Raw genomic sequence first — 24,969 nt, 5'->3', positions numbered from 1 at the left:
CTGACCTCAGGCGATCTGCCCACTTCAGCCTCCCAAAGTGCTGCGATTACAGGCGTGAGCCACCGCGCACGGCTTCAATTTACTTTTTGACAAGCCCTTTTACGCACTGTGGAGCATGACTGGTTCACAGTAGGTGCTAAAGAGAAATTGTTTTCAGTGAACGAATGAATGAATTCCATGTGTGTATAAAACAACCCAACAGATGTCATCTTAATTATGGTTAAGCTTACAAAAAGCAATGTCACAATAAGAGGTAGAATTACCTGCTTCTTAGGCAGTAAAAAACAAAACAACACAAGGCAAAACCAAAATCAATTACATCCACATTAGCAGAAGAGTTAGATAAGGAATAGTCACAGTTAACTGTTACTAGTTTTTGCGACTTCTCCATTTCCATCAGGTGATTGAGCAGGGAGAGGTGACAAAAATAGGGAGAAAAAGAAGGAGAAAAAAAGATTGTCTTTCTGCTTTCTGCTTCGAAAGTTGCTCCTTCAAGTCTCACGAAGCAGCACTGCTGATCTGTCACCCTTCTCTCTTATTTTCACCCTGGATATTTGTTGCTTTGAAATCTTTTCAGGTCTCCAATACTTGAACTTAAAACAGATTCCAAAAGTATAGTCACTTAAAAACAAAACCACAAACGTGAAAACAACCCAAATGTCCATCAGCAGACGACAAGACAAAATATGGTATATTCATTCAATGGAATATTATGCAAGCCTTAAAAAGGAATGAAATTCTGCTACTATACAAATGACACTTGAAAGCATCATACTAAATGAAATAAGCCAGACATGAAGGACAATTATTGGATGGTTCCACTTATATGAGATATCCAGACAGAAAGTAGAACAAGAGTTATCAGGAGTTGGAAGGACAGGGGGATAGGGAGGGGGTGTTTAGTGGATGTACAGCTTCAATTGGAGATGATGAGAAAGTTCTGGAGATGGATGACAGTATAACTACACAACATTGTGAATGTACTTAATGCCACTAGACACTTAAAAATAGTAAATTTTGCGTTATGTATATTTTACTATAAAAACAAAACAAAACAAGGCCATATGTAGTTTTTCAGTGTCATTATAAGAATTCTGTTGGAATGACAATTTATTACGGACTGTCACCTTTCTGTACTATAAAAACAAAGCTGCCATTCATTCTGAGTGTCTACAGGCATCTCCCCAGACGTTCCTCAATGCCTGCTCTTCTGTATCAGGCAGGGCAACAACATTATTGTGTGCTTACGGTTGAAGACCCAAATAATAAAACAATTTAGATAAAGCTAAAACATATAAAATAAAAAACCAGTATCCATAACTCTGCCACCCAAGATCAAGTATTATTAGTATTTTGATTTACATCCTTCCAGACTTTGTTACCATCCACACACATGCAAATGCATCTTAAAGCAAGAACTGGATCACACGATCACCTGGAACATGAAATGTGAGTAGTACATACTATTTTGAGACATGCTTTTTAAAAAACCTAGTGATGTTGTAGAAGTGTTTCCATGTATAGAACAATATCATTTTTAATATTCCCCATAGTATGAATGTATCACAATTTACTTAACAAATCTTCTATTGATGAAGATTTGTTTCCAAACTTTCTAACAGGCTCTCTCTCTATGAAGCCCTCTCCATCATGATAGGTCCTCCTTATCCTGCAGGAGATAGATTAAAAAGGAGCTGGATTTTATTAAGTGTGATAACAGCATCATGGTTATATAGGGAATTGCCTTTCTTTTTATGTATTTATTTTTATTTTTTAGAGACAGGATCTTGCTCTGTCACCCAGGCTGGAGTGCAGTGGCATGATCATGGCTTACTGCAGCCACAAACTCCAGGGCTCAGGGGATCCACCCGCCTCAGCCTTGTGAGTGGCTCGGTCTATAGGCATGTACCACAATTTCTGGTTCATTTAAAAATTTTTTACAGAGACAGGGTCTGTTTATGTTGCCCAGACTGGTCTCAAACTCGTGGCCTCAAATGATCCTCCTTGCTCGGCCTCCCAAAGTGTTGGGATTGCAGGTGTGAGCCACTGTGCTAGGCCTGTCTTTCTTTCTTTTTTTTTTTTTAGACAGAATATTGCTCTGTTGCCCAGGCTGGAGTGCAGTGGTGTGACCTCAGCTCAGTGCAACCTCCACCTCCCAGGTTTGAGTGATTCTCCTGCCTTAGCCTCCCGAGTAGCTGGGACTAGCAGGCATGTGCCACCACGCCCAGCCAATTTTTGTATTTTTAGTACAGACAGGGTTTCACCATGTTGGCCAGGCTGGCCTCGAACTCCTGACCTCAGGTGATCTGCCTGCCTCCACCTTCCAAAGTGGTGGGATTACAGGCTTGAGCCACCACACCCGGTCCTGTCTTTACTTTTTAAAGATGCATTTGGAAGGCGTTTGAGGTGAAATGCCATGGTACTTGCAATTTACAACAAAACGCATCATCAAAAAATGTAGATGAAGCAAACATAATTGCAAAATATTAATATACTAACTGTTAAAACAAGACCTGTAGGTGTTCAATATACTATTCTCTCTACTTTTCTATACATGGGAGAAATTTCATAATGAAAAATAGGAAAAACAAAAACAAGAAGAAAATAGAGTTAGTACTACAGGTATATGTAAGAAAGTTACTAAAGAACTTCCTATTTTTTGGTATTTCATTTTTCTTCAGCTTTACTGAGGTATAACATCTTATACTTATCATACATAAATAAAATTATATACATTTAAGGCATACAATGTGATTTGGTATATATGTACATTGTAAAATGATTACCACAAGTTAGCTAACATATGTCACCTCGCAGTTACCAGTTTTTTTTTCTACGGTGAGAACATTTTTTATTTTTATTTTTTAGAGACACGGTCTCTGTCTGTCTCCCAAGATGGAGTGCAGTGGAGCAATCACTCACTGTATTCACAGGAACTCCTGGGCTCATGGGATCTTCCCACCTCAGCCTCCCAAGTAGCTGGGACTACAGGCATGAGCCACTGAGCCCAGTGAAATTTGCTTAAGATCTACTTATTTAGCAAATTTCGAGTACATAATACAGTATTATTAACTAGAGTCACCATGCTGGAGATTAGATCCCCAGAATGTATTCATCTTGTAACTGAAAGTTGTCCAATATCTCCCCATTTCTCCCAACCCTTAGCCCCAAACAACCGGCATTCTACTCTCTCTTTCTGTGAATTTGGCTGTTTTAGATTCCACCTGTAACTGAAATCATACAGTAGTTGTCATTCTCTGTCTGATTTCACTTAGCATAATGCTATCAAGTTCACTCATGTTGTAGAAAATGGCAGGATTTCCTTCTTTTTTATTGTTAAATAATATTTCCTTCTATATATACATATATATGTATTATTATTATTGTTATTTATTTATTTTGGAGATGGAGTCTCCCTCTGTCACCCAGGTTGGAGTGCAGTGGTGTGATCTTGGCTCACTGCAACCTCTGCCTTCCAGGTTCAAGTGATTCTCCTGCCTCAGTCTCCTGAGTAGCTGGGATTACAGGCGCCCACCACCACGCCCAGCTAATTTTTTTGTATTTTTAGTAGAGATGGGATTAAGCCATGTTAACCAGGCTGGTCTCAAACTCCTGACCTCAAGTGATCCACCCGCCTCAGCCTCCCAAAGTGCTGAGATTACAGGTATAGGCCACTGCGCCCGGCCTTATTATTGTTTTTTTTGAGACACAGTCTCACTCCTTCACCCAGGCTGGAGTGCAGTGTAACCTCCGCCTCCCAGGTTCAAGCAAGCAATTCTCGTGCCTCAGCCTCCTGAGTAGCTGGGATTACAGGCACATGCGACCATGCTCGGCTAATTGCTTTCTTTTTTTTTTTTTTTTTTTTTTTTTGTGACAGAGTCTTACTTCTTCACCCAGGCTGGAGTACAGTGGTGCAATCTTGGCTCACTGCAATGTCTGCCTCCCAGGTTCAAGTGATTCTCCTACCTCAGCCTCCAAAGCAGCTGGGATTACAGGCATGCACCACCACATCTGGCTAATTTTTATATTTTTAGTAGAGACAGGGTTTCACCATATTGGCCAGGCTAGTCTCAAACTCTTGACCTCAAGTGATCCGCCCACCTCAGCCTCCCAAAGTGCTGGGATTACAGGCGTGAGCCACGGCACCAGGCTGAAATTTTATATATATATATATCTTCATTCATCCCGCAATGAACACTTAGGTTGTTTCCATATCTTGGCCATAATGCTGCCATGAGCATGGAAATGTGAAGAACTTCCTGTTAAACAGGGCAGATGGATCACACATATTTCTCTCTTCTCTCTTCCAAAATCTTACTAAAATAACAGTAAAGAGATAAAAAAGGCATTAGCTTTAAAGAACAATGAGATCAGCAGAAATGTGGTGATAATTATGATGTTGACTTTCTAACATCAATTTAACTCCTAAACCAATAATAGGAATCTCTTTCATTTTGCTTGCTAATGATTGGTTTAGAAAAGGACATGAGAAATTTTTTAAAAATTATTTTTTGTGGTAGAGGGCTTTTGGAATGCTTTTTCTCACTTCAAAAAAGAGGCATCCAGCCTGGGCAACATGGTGAAGCCCCATCTCTACAAAAAATACAAAAATTAGCCAGGCATGGTGGCGGGCACCTATAGTCCCAGCTACTCGGGAGGCTGAGGTGGGAGGATTGCTTGAGCCTGGGAGGCAGAGGTTGCGCTGAGATCATGCCACTGCACTCCAGTCTGGGGGACAGAGTGAGACCCTGTCTCAAAAAAGAAAAAAAAAAAAAAAGAGACACAAGGCTCTGGAGGGGGATGTTGATAGTGGCAGAGGCTATGCATGTGTGGGCAGGAGGTATATAGGAAACATGTGTACCTTCTGCTCAATTTTGCTGGGAAACTAAAACTCCTCTAAAACATAAAGTTTATTAAGAAAAAAAAAGAGACACACAGGAAAGGTGGTCCTCAGCTTCATCTGGACCTTATTATATCTACATGTGCCTGGAATTGCTACAGTTGCTTTGTAACCGAAAGTTGTCAGTTCATCTTGTAACTGAAAGTTGTCCAATATCTCCCCATTTCTCCCAACCCTTAGCCCCAAACAACCGGCATTCTACTCTCTCTTTCTGTGAATTTGGCTGTTTTAGATTCCACCTGTAACTGAAATCATACAGTAGTTGTCATTCTCTGTCTGATTTCACTTAGCATAATGCTCTCAAGTTCATTCATGTTGTAGAAAATGGCAGGATTTCCTTCTTTTTTATTGTTAAATAATATTTCCTTCTATATATATATATATGTATTATTATTATTATTATTGTTATTTATTTATTTTGGAGATGGAGTCTCCCTCTGTCACCCAGGCTGGAGTGCAGTGGTGTGATCTTGGCTCACTGCAACCTCTGCCTTCCAGGTTCAAGTGATTCTCAAGGATTTGAGGATGAAGCCAAAAGACTGAAGTGGGTGGAATAAAAGAAGGCGAGTCAATCTCTGATGGTTGGGGACTGGTGCTCCTCCACCTCTGGACCTCATGTAGCATGCAGTAAGTTTCCTAATTATTTAAATGGATGCTAGTCTATGTTTTCTGCTACTTGCACCTGAAGCATCCTAACTGATACAAGCATATGAGATTTTAATATTAAGAAAACAGGATGTGGCCGGAGAAGTATTAACTAACGGGAAAGGAACTGACCTACTATAGAACCTCCAAGAAGCTGGGCACCTCTAGGACATTCCTAGACCAGCAGAAGTCATAGGTGAGGTGACGACTAAATACAGCTTGAGAGTTGAAGGTCTTAATACGTAGCAATTAGACCTAAAGGTCATGTCTGCCACCTCACACAACCAGATGATGAGTTATCACCATTTCTGCCAGTGCACCCTCTTCGGTACCCCAATAAACTTTCTGGAGTCTCGCTTTGTCGCCCAGGCTGGAGTGCAGTGGTACCGTCTCAGCTCATTGCAACCTCTGCCTCCCAGGTTCAAGCAATTCTCCTGCCTCAGCCTATCAAGTAGCTGGGATCACAGGCGCGTGCCACCACACCCAGCTCATTTTTGTACTTTTAGTAGAGGCAGAGTTTCACCATGTTGGCCAGGCTGGTCTCGAATTCCTGGCCTCAAGTGATCCACCCGCCCCGGCCTCCCAAAGTGCTAGGATTACAGGCGTGAGCCATCGCACCCGGCCAACGACAATAAACTTGCTAACAAGAGAGTAAAGGTTTACTTGCCAGAGAAGTTGAACTGGAGAGATTCTAGAGACGGGGCCATCAGGCTCAGCAGAGAGTAGGAGTGAGGCACAGGGCTGGACACAGGGGAACTGTGGGCCATTTCTAGTCAGGACTTCCAGAATGCCTCCTGCCAGGCACATCACCAGTCAGGCTTCTATCTTTGAGAAACTGAATGGCCCCAGAGAAGGCTTCCAGATCTTGCCTTTGGGAATCCTTAAACAAAAGGCTGAGTGGTGATCAGAAAATTGTGATTGACAACCTCACACACAGACTTCCAATTAGGCTGTTAGAACCTCTCTTCTAAATGTGCATGGTTAGGGATGGCCCAACACTGCTGGAGCATCTTCAGGGTGAGACTGCCCAACCACACATCAAAGACATGAACACAGAAAGGAAACAAACCTGGAAAAAACTAAGACGATGATGGAAAGAGAAAAAACTAAAAAACCTATCTTCAAAGATATTAGGATGTTATTACCTCTGAAAAATGATCGTGTCTTGTGGTATAGTGTAAGAAACAACCAGATAAAGAGAACCAGATCCTAAAAAAATAGGAAAGCATCATAAATGATTTAAAATACCATTTTTGAAGATAAAGTCAAAGAAAATATTTCAGAAAGTAGAACAAGGAGATTAAGAGACAAAAAGAGGTAAGAGAGCTAAAGGTCCAACATCCAACTAATATAAAGTCAAGAAAGAATAAAGACAATAGTGGGGAGAAAATCATCTAAGATGTAACACAGGAAAATATCCCAGAAGAGGAAAAGTATCTCCAGATTGAATGAGCTACTGAGTACCCAGTACGATGAAAGAAAACGAGCTACATCAAGAGTGATCAGCTGGGTGCAGTGGTTCACATCTGTAATCCCAGCACTTTGGGAGGCTGAGGAGATTGCTTGAACTCAGATATTCAAGACCAGCCTGGGCAACACAGCAAGACCCTGTCCTGTAAAAAAAATAAAAAGATTAGCCAGGGGCAGTGGCTTGCACCTGTAGTCCCAGGTACTTGGGAGGCTGAGGTGGGAGGATCATTTGAACTCAGGAGTTTGAAGCTGGGATAAGCTATGATTGTACCACAGCACTCCAGCCTGGGTTACAGAGTATAACCTTGTCTTAAAAAAAAAGAGTGATGGCCGGGCGCGGTGGCTCAAGCCTGTAATCCCAGCACTTTGGGAGGCCGAGACGGGCGGATCACGAGGTCAGGAGATCGAGACCATCCTGGCTAACATGGTGAAACCCCGTCTCTACTAAAAAATACAAAAAACTAGCCGGGCGAGGTGGCGGGCGCCTGTAGTCCCAGCTTACTCGGGAGGCTGAGGCAGGAGAATGGCGTAAACCCGGGAGGCGGAGCTTGCAGTGAGCTGAGATCCGGCCACTGCGCTCCAGCCTGGGCGACAGAGCGAGACTCCGTCTCAAAAAAAAAAAAAAAAGAGTGACTACTGTGTGAACTTTCACAGCCCCCAGGCTTCAGAGTAAAAAACTGGATGTGTGCAAATAAATAATAATCAGAATAATATTAAACTTCTTGATAATATTTTCAATGCTATAAATCAATGAAAAAATGTCTTCAAAATTCTGTAGGGAAATGATTTTCAATCCAGTTATATACTCAGATAGATTATCAATTTAAGTGTGAGAGTAGAATAAAAGTATTTTCAAGTGTGCAAGGATTCTAAATATTGACCTCCCACACATCTTTTCACAGGAAGCTAATGGAGGAGGTACTCCATCAAAATTTAAAGGTGCAAACTAAGAAGGAGGCAGTCACTTGGATCCAGGAAACAGGCGTTTGAACACAGAAAGAGCAAAGACATGTTCTAGGATGGCAGAAACTGTTTTCATTCATTTCATTATTTAAGCACAATTTAATTTTTGAACTATGTGCCTATCTTACTCTGATTTTTAAAAATGCAGGCCGGGCGCTGTGGCTCATGCCTGTAATCCCAGCACTTTGGGAGGCTGAGGTGGGTGGATCACCTGAGGTCAGGAGTTCGAGACCAGCCTGGCCAACATGGAGAAACCCCATCTCTACTAAAAATACAAAAATTAGCCAGCCTATGGTGGTAGGCGCTTGTAATCCCAGCTACTAGGGAGGCTGAGGCAGGAAAATCACTTGAACCCGGGAGGTGGAGGTTGCCATGAGCTGAGATCATGACACTGCTCTCCAGCTTGGGCGACAGGAGGGAGATTCCATTTCAAAACAATAATAACAACAACAAAAGCAGTGTAATTAAGAAGAAAACCAGCTGAAACACTCTATAATAATTGCCAGATAAAAGAGGAGATGAGTGGAAGATTCCTGGGGAGTAAGCTGAGCGTGGAAGCTGTGCTCTAGCCCACAACTAGCTGTGGGAGCAAAGGGAGAAACAGGGACGCATGATAGTATGCTCGTGTGTGCACACACACCAGGAGGAGGGAGCTCCGCATCACTTCCTTTTTGGGCTCACTGCCCTCAGGGTGCATTCAGCCTCCTGGAGGTGATATAGTGGTGGATGCTTTCAGGATCTGTTAGCTCTGATTGCTGCACTCCAGGATGATACCTGGAGGGAAAAAGTTCACTGGAACCAGCTTGGGTCTCGGAAAAAGCAAGGCTTGGGTGAGGAGTGATGGGGAGTGGGGCAATGAGTCACAGGAAGGTGTTGATACAGTCACTCAAGTTTGTTTAGTTGCCATTCACTCTTTCTCCCTCCAAACTACATCACCTGTCCCCCATCTGCCCACCAGTCTGGTCTAAAGTCAAAGCATAGGATGATGGGTCTTGTCCAGTTCAACTCAGGGAAACGCAGAGAAAGTCCCACCTTACTACTTTGAGGAAGCAGAGCATCAGTTTGTCTGAGAGCCTTGAGGAAGAGAGCAGAGGGCAACTGACCTTACTATTTGACCTTAATTCAGTCCTTACTATGTGCCAGGCATGAAATGTACATTTCTTATTCCAGCCACCTTAGGTGAGTAAACTAGCATCGACCTTTCTTAGATGAGATTTTTTTTTCCCTTTTGGTGGAGAATGGGGTCTGGCTATGTTGCCAAGGCTGCTCTCGAATTCCTGGGCTCAAGTTATTCTCTCACTTCTGCCTTCCGAAATATTGGGATTACATATATGAGCCACTGCGCCTGGCCTCAGATGAAGAAACTGTTATAAAGCTAATAAGAAACGGAGGGGTTTTGTGCCTGTCTGCATAACCTCAAAGCCCTCCAGACTGAGAAACAGATGTAGAAACAGCACAGGGACAAATATATAAGAAGTCAGGGAGAGAATAAGGCCGGGCGTGGCAGCTCATGCCTATAATCCTAGCACTTGGAGAGGCCAAGGCAAGAGGATTGCTTGAGCCCAGGAGTTCAAGACCAGCCTGGGCAACATAGTGAGACTCTGTCTCTACGAAAAAAAAAAAAAAGAAGAGAATTGGCTTGAAGTGTGGCAATATCACTATCCTAATGAGATACAGAAGCAACAGAAGTTGCTTTTATTCCAGACTCATCTCTGCCCTTTGTCAGGAATCTAGGACCTTCTGCCTCTCTCCATACTGCCCTCGTCAGTCTAAGATTAACTAAGTTTGCCCTTTTATACTTTAGACTGCATGTGTAAGCATCTACGAGACAGGGGACTGTGCCCAAATTTTGTGGCACCAGTTTCCTGAGGGCTCTCAGCCTGGCTTGTCAGAGCCCAGCCCTCTTTGCCCTTTAAAACAGTCCGAGGCCTAGTCATCCACAACCCTCGGGCTTTTTGGAGCAAGCAACGTGTTCCTTTAGAGTTGGAGGCAAAGAAACTGAACATATGAGTGTGTTATTCCAGGCCCCTCGGGCTGCAGGCAGAAGCATGGAGGGCAGGCATATGGAAACCAGGCAGTGTCAAGGCCGGCGTTCACTGCCTTCACTTTCCTGTGGAGTGCCCCTCCCACTCACTAATAGCTACCATCCATGGACTGCTTCTTATGTGCTTGGTACCTTCTCACTTCACTCTCATTAGCTCCACTGTACAGATGAGCAATCTGAGGCGAGACAGGCTAAGAACCATGACCAAGCTTACCTAGTTAGTAGGCACGGAGTTGAGATTTCCACTTCAAATCCCATTCCAACCCTTGTTATCTAACTTTAACTTTTCTAATTCTAGACTCAAGTTCCCTTTTTAGCAATCCCTGACAAGAATGGGTTGCAATGTAAGAATATGAGAACGAAAATATTTTCAAGGTTAACAAAAAGATACGTATGAAATAAACTCACACACGTTAGCATTTCCTACAAAGGGAATTCACAAGTGGGAGGGGATGACAATAAATTCCATTCATGTGCGATAGTTTTTTTTTTTTGCCAAGTACAGATAATCTGTATAGATGAAACATCTATTGTATATACATCAATATGAGTAAAGCAATGTTTTTGTAAGTTTTGTGGGATTACAATATTCAACTCTGATCATGGCTCTTCAATCTTTAATTGCAGGGGATCTTGTCGTAAACTAAGATAAGTGCAGGACATTTTCCTGATTAACTTTGGAAAAGAGCTCACCCCTGAGTTTTCTGGTGCCTAACCCAATCTTGAAAAGATCCTCAAAGATGATTCTGTGGGCCGGGTATGGTGGCTCATGCCTGTAATGTCAGCACTTTGGGAGGCCAAGGTGGGGGAATCACCTGAGGTCAGGAGTTCGAGACCAGCTTGGCCAACATGGTGACAGTGCCTCTCTACTAAAAATACAAAAAATTAGCCGGGCATGGTGGCACACGCCTGTAATCCCAGCAACTTGAGAGTCTGAGGCAGGAGAATTGCTGGAACCCGGGAGGCGGAGGTTGCAGTAAGCCAAGATCGTGCCATTGCACTCCAGCCTGGGCGACAGAGTGAAACTCCATCTCAAAAAAAAAAAAAAAAAAAAAGAAAGAAAGATTCTGTTACCAACATGTGTAATGTGTTCCTCTGCCCCCCCAACTTCTTTTCCAGAAAGATTCTTTTTGCTGATTAACCTCACCCATCCTTTTCTGCTTCCTTAAGAGAACACAAACAGCTGGCATTTCTCTATAGATGAACATTCCCCTGAAAATTAAACCCAAAAGAAACAGTCGGAGCAGATCCTTCAGGCTCCACTCTTTTATTATTTAACGGCTGCTCCCTTGTTTCTCTGTTAAGCCAGGTACCACTGCCTGGTGAGAAGTGCCTCCAACAGTCAAAAATAGATGGAGATTTGTATAATCAAAGAAGGCTTTCAAACTGGGTTCCCTGGAGTCCTTGGGAATCCCAAGGAGATCCTTGAGAGGGTGTGGGGGCACAATGGCTCTGGGTACATGTGTGCGCTTAGCCGGCTTCAGGGGGAGGCAAGTCTACTTTCCTATCAGGTACCCAGGTTGTGCTGGAATGAAAATGTTCAACAGCTATAAAGAAGTTTAAAAGCCGCTGTATATAGAATTGAAACCCCTTCCAGAAGTTTGGAACAGAACTGTTGCCTCAACCCTAAAACAAGGGTAATATCCTTAACCAACACCCTGCATGACAGTGAGAAGTCATTACAAAATGATCTTGCAAAGTGAGGGGTGGCAAGGAAAGTAGCATGTCAATGGCGACAGTAACGCCACGATGGTGAGCATGATGGAAGTGTTGGGGATGGCAATTCCATCTGACCGCATCCTCCTGAACGCCTGAGGCTGAGCTTGGCCATAATGACAGAGGGACTATGGCTGTCAAACTGGGTCAGGCTTGCACCAACAAGGAAGGCATCAGGGTGAGAGCCTGGCCGATCAGGAGTGACTGCTATCAAATATTTGTTTTTGCTTTAAAAATCAACTCCCTCCCCTTCTTTTATGACTATGTCCTCTTAAAGCCTATTTGCTACCTGTTGAGATTCACACTGTATGCATAAAGAACATCAGATAATATCGTTATCTGCACTTCTCATGGAGTATTATTAATGTTTCCTTTGTATAAAACTTATGGATACTTGATTCTTATCTCATTTTTTTAAACTCCAAATTCCTGAAAAGCGGGGTCCAGCTTCATTAATCTCTGTACCCTTGCCTGAGAGTACCTAACACGGAATCTTGCTTATGGAACGAGCACTCAATAAATATTTTTGAATAAGTGGTTCTCTGTACCATTATTTGGGAATTGAGCTGCTGCCCATCAAAACAGACATGCACGGATTTTTAATTACTTTTAATCCAAATGAGTGTTAATTCTGTTTTCTATTTTTTCCTTTCTGTCCAGGACAACCACATAGAACCCCAAACAGGTGGCCCAGAAGAGTAGCTTTCCTGGTGTGGAGAGACACGTAAGGACAAACAGCCTCTGTTATGCCAATTTCCCCTTTCATTCTGATGATAGGAGAGTGTGGAAAACAAATACGTGGCAAGTGGACTAGCATGGTGCACTGAGCGCCTAAGAGGTGCTAACGGCCTATCCACCTGGGTTTCCCATCTGCTCCAGGAATCGTCAACTAACATAAAAACCCAGGCAACCAGGAAGTCACCTGGTGGCTGATGTGTCACAGTTCCAGGTATTTATTTCCAACTTATTCTTGCTCTGTACAAACACACACTGTCTGATATAAGGTCTGCTAGTCTGCCATGAAGTCCACTGCTGCTGACAATGGTGATGACAGTGATGATGATAATGATGACAGCAGTAAAATCTGTTGAACACTATGTGGCAGGCACTGGGCTGGGCCTTTTATGTACATTATCTCATTAAAACTTTACTACTGCCTTAGGAAGTAGTACTATTATGACTTCCATTTAACACATAATCAGACCACACGCCACAGACCAGGCAAGCTAAAGTCGCTTGACCAAGCATTCAGGGCTTCTATCGTCAAGGTGGTACTTACCTAGGAAGTACAGAGTTAGGTGGCCTGGATTTTGCAGGGGATGCAACTTTCGGTTCTGGCCCAGAGCTCCCTGAAGACCCTGGCAGAGAATCCTGCGCCGGCCCGGATTGGTTGGGAAGTATTTCCCTCGTGGAAGTCAGGAGATGCTCTTTATCTTTAACTTCTTTTTCCCGGGACTTGGCTTTGTGTTCTGCCAGGAGGAGGTCAAATTGCTTTTTCCGGCCTGGGACTGCCCTCCGATGGCTTAGCGAATGTGTCTAAGGAGAAGAGAAATGAAAAGCACAGCCTCTTTGATCAGCACATAAACCTGCTTCCCCAGACCCTCCATTTCAGAAATAGCAATTCATGGAAATTTAGAGGTGCTTGAAAAGTCAACTTCAAGGCAACAGCTCCTGTTCTGCGGCTAGGAAGAGGCAGAGACCACACGAACGCAACCATGCCCTACACTCCTGGTGTTAAGAAGCCAAAGCTTCCTCCAAAAAATGGCATAGGATGACGAGCTTCAGCGCAGAACCCATGAAAACCTCTCTGATGAAAGGCAACTGCGAGGGAATGCTAGAGTTAATCCAGGTGCAGGTGGGAGGCTCGATTCGGCCCAGACAAACAGAGCCACCAAGCAGAGAGGGCCATCGCCTTGATCCCAAGAAGCACTAGCAGTTCAGCATGAAATACAGGGCTTTGGGCGACCCAATGGCGGCCGCCTTGGGTCAGCTGTTCCCCTGGCCACCCCGGTGTGGCTGGATCAGGGGCGCGGCATATCATCCTCCCCTCCAGGGCTGCCTTTCAGGGCGCTGCCGCCGCCGCCGCCGCCGCCGCCGCCGCCGCTGCTCCTGCATACATTAAAATGTAGCAGGCTTTAGAACCGCCTGTGAGTGCCTATAAATACAATTTACTGTCTGGCCTCACAAGTAACAGGGGAAGCCTAGTTTTTTTTTTTTTTTTCTTTTTTTTCCTTCTTAAAAAGCCAGCCAGCTTGAGGCAGGCACTCTGCTACCATGGACGAGAAGAAAGCATTTCCCTTACAAAGAACAGCTGGGGGTCATGTCGAGGTTCCACACCCTGCCGTGTGCAGAGAGTGGCATGCAAACATTTCGACAAAGGCCCCAGCCAGAGCAGGAAGTATTTTTTATGGAAAGAGAAATACCTTGCAGGTGAGGGATCTTGTGCAAGGTTTCTTTGTCTCGGGATCCAATACTCCACAGTGTTTATTTGGGTCAAATTCTCTCTCTGGTTTAAGAAACAAACAAAAAATATAAGAAAAAAGGAGACTAAATAGAATTTGGCATTAAGACTACATTTTTTAAAAAATGCACATTTGCACCAACAAGTGAGACATTGTCAGGCAATCTGGTTTTTGTGTTTTTTTTTGTTTTGTTTTTTGTTTTCTCAACCAGCTGCTAAAGTGCTTCCAGAACGCTCGGGGAAAATGGTGCTCCCCTCTGAACCCAGAGTTCCCAAGTCTAGCTTCGGCAGCAATGCCGAATGCAGCACAAGGGTTGGGGAATAGGGCAGGAGTGGGGACCAAAGGGAAGGAGAGGAGCCGTGCTGCTCTTAATGCTCTTAATGCTTTATTTTACTTGCAATGGTTCCACAGGTCCTTGGCATTTGGGCATAGCTGGCTGCAGACCAGGGAGAGCCACCTGAGACCCAATGGCCCCTTTCCTGGGCTGCTCTAAGAGTACAGACACCCTGACTCCAGTTCCTGCCTTCCTGCTAGTTTTAGCCATGTAAGTGGAAGATTATTCCTTCACATGTCGGAGTGACCTGCCTCTCTCACGCTTGACAAAGCCCTCAGCGCAAGCTTTGCAAACAGCCTCGCTGACCACAAACACCATTTACCTGATTGAGGGGCACTCTGGCATTGTTACAGGCAGGGGCAGGGGAGAAGGCTGAACTTGAAGGTGCAGAGAGGGCAGGGCCTGCTAATCTCACAGCTGCTCCCTGCCCCCACTGCTCTGGGCCTGGTGCTTCACGTGGGAATAAAACAGGGCAGGCTGCCCTGGTGGGATGAAGGATGTCTGTGCGGAGAGGCCAGGCTTCCCCAGCTCCTGCCTTCCAGTTGACTATGGACAGCTTGTGTGGAGGTTACTTCTAAGGAGCCTGTTCTTTCTATGCCCATCTTGGGTCCTTCACCCCTGCCAGGATGATAGTCATGCAGTCCTCACCTTTAAAATGAGGGGATGTGAGGTGATCTCTTTTGTTCATTTTTATTTTTTGAGACAGGGTGTCGCTCTGTTACCCAGGCTGAAGTGCAGTGGTGTGATCACAAGGCTCACTGCAGCCTTGACCTTCTGAGCTCAACTTCCTGAGTAGCTGGAACTAGAGGCGTGCACCACCACACCTACCTAATTTTGTTATTTTTTTGTAGACACAGGGTCTCACTACATTGCCCAGGCTAGGTAATCTCTTAAGGATCCTTTGGGCTTTAAAATTCCACCTCTCGGATGGCCTGTGCTGTTTCTGGAAGGCACCAAGCAAACACGTAAGTCCTGCAGAGCAGGAATGACACAGCCCTCTGGGCATGTGGGGAGACTGGCAGCAGTGCTGCTGGTGGTAGGGGGTATACAGAAATTGGTGGTATGTTCTTAAGACCCTTGAATGGCTGCAAACTCAAAAAAGGTTACTTAGCCAGAAAACTGTCTGAAATTGTTGGAGTGAACTCTGAGCATATAATAATGCTCAGATTATAACATAATAAATGAATGTATTCAATTTTCAAAGCTTTGAGGGTCATGGGGAGGTTGCAATGGTGTTACCGATGATGTGCACAAGAAAACTATTCTATACCCAAGACAGATTCCCTGGCTGGTTACCAAAACGCCTCCCTGCTTTTTTGCTTTTTGTCTGCCTTTCTCTCTCTCTCTCTCTTTTTTTTTAGCTTCACTTAGAAAAAAAACCTGCTAGGCCTGGAGATGCTGGTTTGCTCGGGGCCCTTTCTGGCCAGGCTGCCTGGTGTGGTGTTTTTTCTTGGGTCTGTCAGAGTCAGGCATGTGCCTGGTCCCACACCAGCGCCTCGTGTCGACCTGGAGCTGAGCAGGCTGTTGGCTGGGGGTAGGAGCTGGCTGCCAAATGTGAAAGTGAGGCAGAAACAAGCAAAAGACCCAACGAGACAAGACAACCCACAAAATGCAAAAACAACGCGCGGCAGAAAAATCCCCAAACAACTTCAGATGGGGTTACAGGCTGGAAGCCAAGGCTGTGCTTCTGCTATGGCGAGGACCCCTCAGCCTCCAGCCACTGTGCCCACGCCTACTGGTTTTCTGGGGATGTTGTTACCACCTCTAAAGAGTGAAACTGAGCTTTCCATTCAGGAAGAGCCAGGCGCTGGGGGCTCCAGCCCGAACTGTGAGGCCCACAGTGCTTAGCGAGAGCAATAGGCTCTACCTTTCTCTCTTGACAGTGGGTGAGCAGTGCAGGCAAAGATGTGCAAGGTACAATACCTGCTTTATTTGAATGCTTTGGGCCTGAGGGACTTTTCAGACATAATTTTTAAGAGTTACAGATGAAAGATAGAAAAACTAGAACTACAGACAAATACAGAGTAGACAATAAAAATTACCCACAATTCCTTGGGTGCTTACAAATCAAGCTTAACCTGAGGACAGTTTCTCTGTCACAGGGTGGCTGTCACTGCATTTTACTTTCTCTGGCCACCATCAGGGAGTGCCCATGATGTGTGAAGAAGTTATGAAATGTATAGCTTCTCCTGGTCTTTTGGAGAGAGTAAAAACTTCCAGGCTTAGTTCTACAGCAGATCGATCCAAAGCAAACATTACCCATATAAGGGCCTCTGACAGATAACCATCAGATAACCATCACCCTATGTGCCTCTTCCAGCACCCCAGTGTCTGCTCAGACAACCAAGGAATAGACCCACAAGAGACCGTCCCAACACCCTATCAGCTGTGCCAGCCCTAGTGTTCCTGTTTGGGAATTCCAACCTGATTATGGGGGATAGACAGTTGTAAACCCAACTGCAGAATCAACCTGGAAACTCCTGAGGCCAAAGGACAGAGATCGTGTGTGCCTGTGCAGCACAGCTGCTGGAGGGGCTGTCCCTCACATGCCTTGAGGCACCATGAGATCCCTGTGTGTTGTCCAGCTTTCCAGCAATGAAGCTTCTATGGAAGCCAGGGCTAGTTCAATCTGTTTGCATGATATGGATACACAGAATCACCTGCTCACAAGACCCTCGGAATCTACAGAGTAGGTCAGTGCAGAGCACCCTGCCTCCCGGGTTGCTAGGGTAACTCCCACTAAGCACTGAACTGAGTGAGGGACTTCATCTGCCCAGGGAAGAGACCTGGTTTTCCCTTGCCTTTTTAGGTGGGGTTCCTACGTGCAGGTAAACTCTGCGTCCCCCTTAAAATGAAACGGACCTGCTTAATGATAAGAGCACATCAGTCCTTGGTTATGGCTGCCACTCCCTTTCAGTCTAATCTTGAGTCAGACCCTGATGACACTGACACATACCTGAAAGTCTCCTGTAAGGCTTGTTGCTGTTTTTGGTGCCATTTTGGTGTTTCTTGTCTATGGTGGATGGCAGAATTCCTTTGCCATTTAAGATCTTCTCTGGTGAAGGTGGCACTGACTTGGACATCAGGACAGGCTTAATTAAAGGAGGGGTGGAGACGGCAGAGGATGAGGTGGAGGAGGCAGAAACTGCAGTAGTGGTTGTAGAGTTCATTTTGACATTGGCACCATCTGCCTTCACTAGGTTAGGAATCTTCTCTAAACTGACTACAGGAACCGGAACGCTGAAAAATAAATGAACAAACACGCACAATTGCCTTCTTTGATACATCTAGTCTGCTGAGGAACCATACCTGCTTATCATTATCAGAACATTTCCTTATCACTTATTTATATTCCTTCTATAAGCAAGCAGCATGAATCCAGTTTTGATGGGAGAGAGTTCTGTGCCCTGGAAAGGATCAACAGGGGATGTGAGGCTGGCACAGTGCCAGGGGTGGCATCAGGGCTGACTGATGACCGCCCGTGCTGAGCTGTCCCCATAGATCCTGCAACTCCCCCCTTCCCGGGTCCTATAGGTTGGCCGTCTCCAACACAGCACCTTGGGCAGAACAAGGCGCCTGCTGTGAAGCTCAGGAAGAGATACCGTTTGTCCCCTGAAGACAGTGTGCCACTGCTGAATCACGCCCCCTCCCCCCGCTGCTCAGCTAGTCCCCCAGCCCGGCCCGGATCGGGCCTGACATCTGCTTAGCTCCCGAGTGCTGACAGGATCACACCACAAGGAGGCATGGCTTCAGGCCAGCGTGCTGCATGGCGTGCTGTCGGACGGCTTCTGGATCACTCTCACATCCTGGGGATGGGCTCAAATTGAGTGAGCCGCCATGTAGCATTATCCAATATTCCATTTTAGGCAGCTAGTTATGTAAATAGGCAATTCTCAAGGCTGGCAGGTGAGAGGATGAATTTTAAGAAGGCAGAGCACAAAGGTGTGCTTCACTCTTCAGAATCTGTCACCTTAGCCCCCTTCCCTGCTAATTCTCCTGTATGGGATGTGCATTTGATTTCTCTGCTTCTTTAATGCTGAAGGACCTGTGTCTGGGGGGCTGTGGAGAACTCCATCTCTGGGTCTTAAAAGAGGAGATGAATAAGCTTTGCTTTGGTCCCTGAGCTAGATTCCTTTTCCTCCTGGCAGGAGGGGAGAATGCTAACATGGGCTCCCCAGTCATCTCTGAGCTGAGAGTGAAGCCTACTTAGCTATTTGAATGCCAAATGATCTAGAATATGGCTTTTACATTCCTGCAGACAATGTAGGGCGGGAAAGAGGGGCTGTTTTTGGCAGGCGAAGACTCTTATCTGTCCACATGGCCGGCTGGCTGGCTCTCCTTTCTCTAAGATTCATTCACAGATTATTTCTTTGATCAACTTGTTCATGAAATTATTTTAGCCCCCTCCCAGCCTCTGCCCCTTTTATGACTTTGAAATAGGATCCCAGCTGTTGGTTACAGATCTTTGCCAGTGAGAAGGGCATAGAGCAGTGGAACAGATTGTGGCTGGTCATTACGGACTTCTCCCTCGGACCACGTACCTTCTTGGCCTGGGGAAGGGTGACGTGGGGCTTCGAGTCTCATGTGAGGGGAAACTCAAATGACAGTTTTTTGTAACAAACCCTGCCACTGCCAGTTCCGTCCCTGATCAGAGTGTCTCAATCTCTGAGATACAGCTGAACTGCTGCTCCTTTCTATTTAATGGCAATTCTCAAAGCACTCCCGTATCACTGAAGAACGGCACAAGAAGCCCTTTGACGGTGAGCACATGAAGACGCTAGACAGATATTACCTGGTGAAATTAGGGCTGCATTCCTGATTTTTTTCCAAATGATAAAAAGATGCAAAACAAGGTGATACAGAATTCTTCTAGGCTTATTCCTTGACACATTTTTTTTTTTTTTTTTTTTTTTTTTGAGGCGGAGTCTCGCTCTGTTGCCCGGACTGGAGTGCGGTGGCCAGATCTCAGCTCACTGCAAGCTCCGCCTCCCGGGTTTACGCCATTCTCCTGCCTCAGCCTCCCGAGTAGCTGGGACTACAGGCGCCCGCCACCTCGCCCAGCTAGTTTTTGTATTTTTAGTAGAGACGGGGTTTCACCGTGTTAGCCAGGATGGTCTCGATCTCCTGACCTCGTGATTCGCCCGTCTCGGCCTCCCAAAGTGCTGGGATTACAGGCTTGAGCCACCGCGCCCGGCCTCCTTGACACATTTTAAAAGCCACAAGTTACAGAAATCAGGGTCCTGAAGAGAGACCTGTATACCCATGTTCATAGCAGCATTATTCACAATAGCCAAAGGTGGAAGCAGCCCAAGTGTCCATCAATGGATGAATGGGTAAACAAAATGTGGCATCATTCAGCTTTAAAAAGGAAGGAAATTCTGACACGGGCAGGAGCCTTGAAGACATTATGTTAAGTGAAATAAGCCAGTCACAAAAGATAAATACTGTATAATTCCACTTATATGAGGTACCTGGAGTAGTCAAATTCATAGAGACAGAAAGCAGAACAGTGGTTGCCAGGGAATGGGGGAAGGGAGAATGGGCAGTTTTTTTATGCCCGTTGAACAAGTGTATAGAGTTTCAGTTTTGCAAGATGGAAAAAAAGTTCTGGAGATTGGTTGCACAACAGTGTGAATGTACTTAATACTATTAAAATGTACATTAAAAATGGTTAAGATGGTAAATTTTATGTTATGTGCATTTTATCACAATTAAAAATGTTTTACATGTACAAACTAAAAAAAAAAAAAAAAAAATGCAAATGACGAAACTCTTACAACTTAAATTATACCTCAATAAACCTGACTTTAAAAATACAGATCAGGCCGGGCACGGTGGCTCAAGCCTGTAATCCCAGCACTTTGGGAGGCCGAGACGGGCGGATCACGAGGTCAGGAGATCAAGACCATCCTGGCTAACATGGTGAAACCCCGTCTCTACTAAAAATACAAAAAGCTAGCCGGGCGACCTGGCGGGCGCCTGTAGTCCCAGCTACTCGGGAGGCTGAGGCAGGAGAATGGCGTGAACCCGGGAGGCGGAGCTTGCAGTGAGCTGAGAGCTGGCCACTGCACTCCAGCCTGGGCGACAGAGCGAGACTCCGTCTCAAAAAAAAAAAAAAAAAAAAAAAAAAAAAAAAAAAAAAAAAAAAAAAAAAAAAATACAGATCAGAGGCTGGGTGTGGTGGCTCACACCTGTAATCCCAGCACTTTGGGAGGCTGAGGCGGGCGGATCACCTGAGGTCAGGAGTTCAAGAGCAGCCTGGCCAACATGGTGAAACCCCGTCTCTACTAAAAATACAGAAACCGGCCAGACGTGGTGGCTCACACCTGTAATCCCAGCACTCTAGGAGGCCGAGGTGGGTGGATCACGAGGTTGGGAGATCAAGACCATCCTGGCTAACATGGTGAAACCCTGTCTCTACTAAAAATACAAAAAAAAAAAAAAAAAAACCAAAACAACAACAACAACAACAAAAACCAAAAAAAACTAGCCGGGCGAGGTGGCGGGCGCCTGTAGTCCCAGCTACTCAGGAGGCTGAGGCAGGAGAATGGCGTGAACCCAGGAGGCAGAGCTTACAATGAGCCGAGATTGCGCCACTGCACTCCAGCATGGGCGACAGAGCGAGACTCTGCCTCAAACAAACAAACAAATGGAAAAAACACACAAAAACCAGAAATTAGCCAGGGGTGGTGGTGCATGCCTGTAATCCCAGCTACTCAGGAGGCTAAGGTGGGAGAATCACTTGAACCCAGGAGGCAGAGGTTGCAGTGCACTGAGATCATGCCACTGTACTTCCACCTGGGCTAACAGAGTGAGACTCTGTCTCAAAAAAAAAAAGTATCAGTGGCCAGTTGTGGTGGCTCATGCCTGTAATCCTAGCACTTTGGGAGGCTGAGGTGGGAGGACTGCTTGAGTCTAGGAGTTTGAGACCAGCCTGGGAAACATAGCGAGACCAGTCTCTACAAAATAAAAATAAAAATTAGCCAGGCATGGTGGTATGTGCCTGTAGCCCTAGTTACTTGGGATGCTGCAGGTGGATCGCTTGAGCTCAAGAGTTTGAGGTTACAGTGAGCTATCATCACGCTATTGCACTCTAGCCTCGGCAACAGAGCAAGACCCTGTCTCAACTCCTCGCTGACCCCGCTGGCACCCCCCAAACCCAAACATATTGGCCGGGTGTGGTGGCTCATGCCTGTAGTCCCAGGAGTTTTGGGGGCCAGGGTGAGAGGATTGCTTGCAGCCAGGTGTTTTTGTTTGTTTGTTTGTTTTGAGACAGAGCCTCTGTCACCCAGGTCGGAGTGCAGTGGCACAATCTCGGCTCACTGCAACCTCAGCCTCTTGGGTTCAAGCAATTCCCCTGCCTCAGCCTCCCAAGTAACTGGGATTATAGGCACCTGCCACCACACCTGGCTAATTTTTGTACTTTTAGTAGAGATGGGGTTTCACCATGTTGGCCAGGCTGGTCTCGAACGCCTGACCTCAGGTGATCTGCATGCCTCAGCCTCCAAAAGTGCTGGGATTACAGGCATGAGCCACTGCTACAGGCCTAGGCCAGATATTTGAGACTAGCCTGGACAACACAGTGAGACCATGTCTTTACCAAAAAAAAAATATATATATATATATATATATGTGTGTGTGTGTGTGTGTGTGTGTATATATATATACACACACATATATATATACATATATACGTGTATATATATATATATATATATATATATATATATGCGGGGCACGTTGGTGGATACACATAGTTCCAGCTACACGAGAGGCTGAGGCAGGAGAGTCACCTGAGCCCAGGAGTTTGAGGCTGCAGAGAGCTAGGATTGTGCCACTGTACTCCAGCGTGGGTGACACAGTGAGACCCTGTCTTGGAAAAAAAAAATTAGAAGAATCTGTTCTGTTCAAAAAGATTTATTGATTTAATTTCTCACCCTTGTTCTGATCTGTTGACTTTTATTTATTTAGGGAAAAAAATCAAACTTCAAGTGTTGATATGAACACACGGACAGCTAGTAAGAAGAGAAGGTGCACTAGTACCTGGGCAGCCTTCGGTGATGTATTAGTATTTCTTTGTGAAGCCAAGTTAGTTCTGGAAAGGAAATTAGAACTTGCAAGTTGCAGATCTAGTTCTTGTTGCATGGGCTGGTACGAGTTAACATAATGCCTCTAGTTTCTGTGAAAAATGCCCTATGTAGATGTTAGGCCCTCAGGCCTTCAGCAGACAAAGATATGATGCCTGGGATAGAATAATCCAGAGCAACTGTACAAATGGAAATACATTTAAAAAACCAGCTGGGCATGGTGGCTCACGCCAGTAATCCCAGCATTTTGGGAGGCTGAGGCGGGTGGATCACCTGAGGTCAGGAGTTCAAGACCAGCCTGACCAGCATGGTGATACCCCATTTCTACTAAGAATACAAAATTAGCCGGGTGTGGTGGCGCATGCCTGTAATCCCAGCTATTTGGGAGGCTGAGGCAGGAGAATCACTTATACCTGGGAGGCGGAGGTTGCAGTGAGCCGAGATCGTGCCATTGCACTCCAGCTTGGCGACAGAGCGGGACTCCGCCTCAAAAAACAAAAACAAAAACAAAAAAAACAAGTCAAGCAGCCCTCAAATGCTCACAGCACAGTCTACGTTTCTCCTCTAAAGTCAATGTCTGGCTCTGAATGTGCTCCTTAAGGCAGCCACACGAGCACAGGTGCACCAGGTCCCAACATTTGGAACTGTGCCAGTTGACTCATCTCTTTGGTGACACTCCTTCCCAACTGTGTATAACTGAGCTTGGGCCAGGCCAGCTAATGTCTGTGACTGTCTCCTAATTTGGAATTTTTTCCACTATATGATGAGTATGGCCCATTCATACTCTACTGTCAATGCTTCCAGAACTCAGCTGGATGCAAAACTGCAGCCCATCAGAAACAGGAAAGACAGCCTGGCGTGCAGTCCTCTGGATTGAAGAATGGGAAGCGTTGGGGAAAAAAGCCTGATCATGAATGTTTCAAAGATTTCAAAGACCAGGTGAGTTGGTAAGGAGCTGGGCCACTGAGTAAACACCTCTGATGTTAGGTAAAAGGACTTGGCAGGAGGATAGAAGGGAGACTGAGCTCTTTTGGTGTGTTCTAAGGGTGTTCATTAGCTAATGGAGAAGGGCTTAGAAGAGTGAAGGAGGAGAACCTGGAGCCGTCCCTGATACTTTTTTCTTTGGTGTCCATTCTCTCCCTCACAACCTTTGGGTTTTCTCTTGAAGGGAACCTGCCTTGGCCTGGACTGAGAAGACACAGAAGCAGGCAGCTGAGTGATGGTGGGAAAGGCATTTGACCTTGCCATCCTCTTCCCCAGTATACATGCTAGCCATCGGGCCAGTCTTTCCTCACTACAGCTGGCAACAGCCCCAGGGTCCTGAACTGAGAGAGCAAAGGAGGAAACGGTCACAGGACAGTGCCACAGAATCTGGAAAGCCAATCCCAAAGATGATCCTTCTTGAGCAAAAAGATCCAGCTGACATAAGAGCCTACTTTTTTTTTTTTTTTTTTTAGATGGAGTCTCGCTCTTTTGCTCAGGCTGGAGTGCAGTGGCGCAATCTCTGCTCACTGCAACCTCCGCCTCCCGGGTTCAAGCGATTCTCCTGCCTCAGCCTCCTGAGTAGCTGGGATTACAGGCGCCCGCCACCACGCCCAGCTAATTTTTGTATTTTTAGTAGAGATGGGGTTTCACCATGTTGGTCAGGCTGAACCCCTGACCTCGTGATCCACCCACCTCGGCCTCCCAAAGTGCTGGAATTACAGGTGTGAGCCACCACGCCCGGCCTCATAAGAGCCCCAGCCCCCACCTCCCACACGCATAGATCCCATGTGTGCCTATGCTGCAGAGAGGGGGACAGTGCAGTCACAGGGAAGCCAGCATCTTGAAATTGTCCTCTGCTTCCTCTCACTGTCCCCATATGCATTCCCCTTACTTCCTCTGCTGTCACCTTCCCCAGCCAGGAAAGTGTCCCAGCCTTGGGCACGCCCCTTCCAGATGGCTGTGGACCCTGAATGACAAGTTTGACTTTTTTTCCATTTGGAAAGAAGCCAAAAGGTTCTAACCCCTGCTTTCACAGTATGGGCATCTCCCATCTTCTTTGTGTCTAATCACAGTAACACCTCCATGTGCAGGTGGTGAGACCTGGGAGGGGGTGGTGAGTTGGCAATAGCCTGATGGGTGACTCAGCAATTGATTACGCTGTTTGCTTAGGTGACAAACAAGCCTGGCAGTTACCCCCGAGCTTAGCCAAAGCCGTTCAAAGTTCCTTTTACTTCAGTCTAAAGGATGCATGTTCACCCTTTCCAAAGTTGCACAATTAGTTGCATTTATCAACTCACGATTGTTCTTTCTTTGTGGAGCAGTGTTTGAAAGGGAAAGATGAGTCCCCACTCTTCCCCTGCTGC

General features: G+C 45.7%; 1 protein-coding gene across 10 annotated transcripts in view; it reads right to left on the bottom strand.

The window, feature by feature from the left end:
- ATXN7L1 (ataxin 7 like 1) overlaps positions 1 to 24,969 on the bottom strand; it is a 274,724-nt gene that overhangs the window by 21,232 nt on the left and 228,523 nt on the right. For all 10 annotated transcript variants that reach the window (XM_030933375.1, XM_030933376.1, XM_030933379.1 and 7 more), the window contains 3 exons: positions 17,491 to 17,774; positions 14,162 to 14,244; positions 13,018 to 13,274 (listed from right to left, as the gene is read on the bottom strand). In XM_030933375.1, the coding sequence (XP_030789235.1) occupies positions 13,018 to 13,274; positions 14,162 to 14,244; positions 17,491 to 17,774 (624 nt within the window). The remainder of the gene's footprint in view (positions 1 to 13,017; positions 13,275 to 14,161; positions 14,245 to 17,490; positions 17,775 to 24,969) is intronic.

The sequence above is a fragment of the Rhinopithecus roxellana genome, chromosome 6 (assembly GCF_007565055.1).
Source record: "Rhinopithecus roxellana isolate Shanxi Qingling chromosome 6, ASM756505v1, whole genome shotgun sequence".
Classification (NCBI taxonomy): Eukaryota; Metazoa; Chordata; class Mammalia; order Primates; family Cercopithecidae; genus Rhinopithecus; species Rhinopithecus roxellana.
This window is presented reverse-complemented; position numbering and strand designations above follow the sequence as displayed.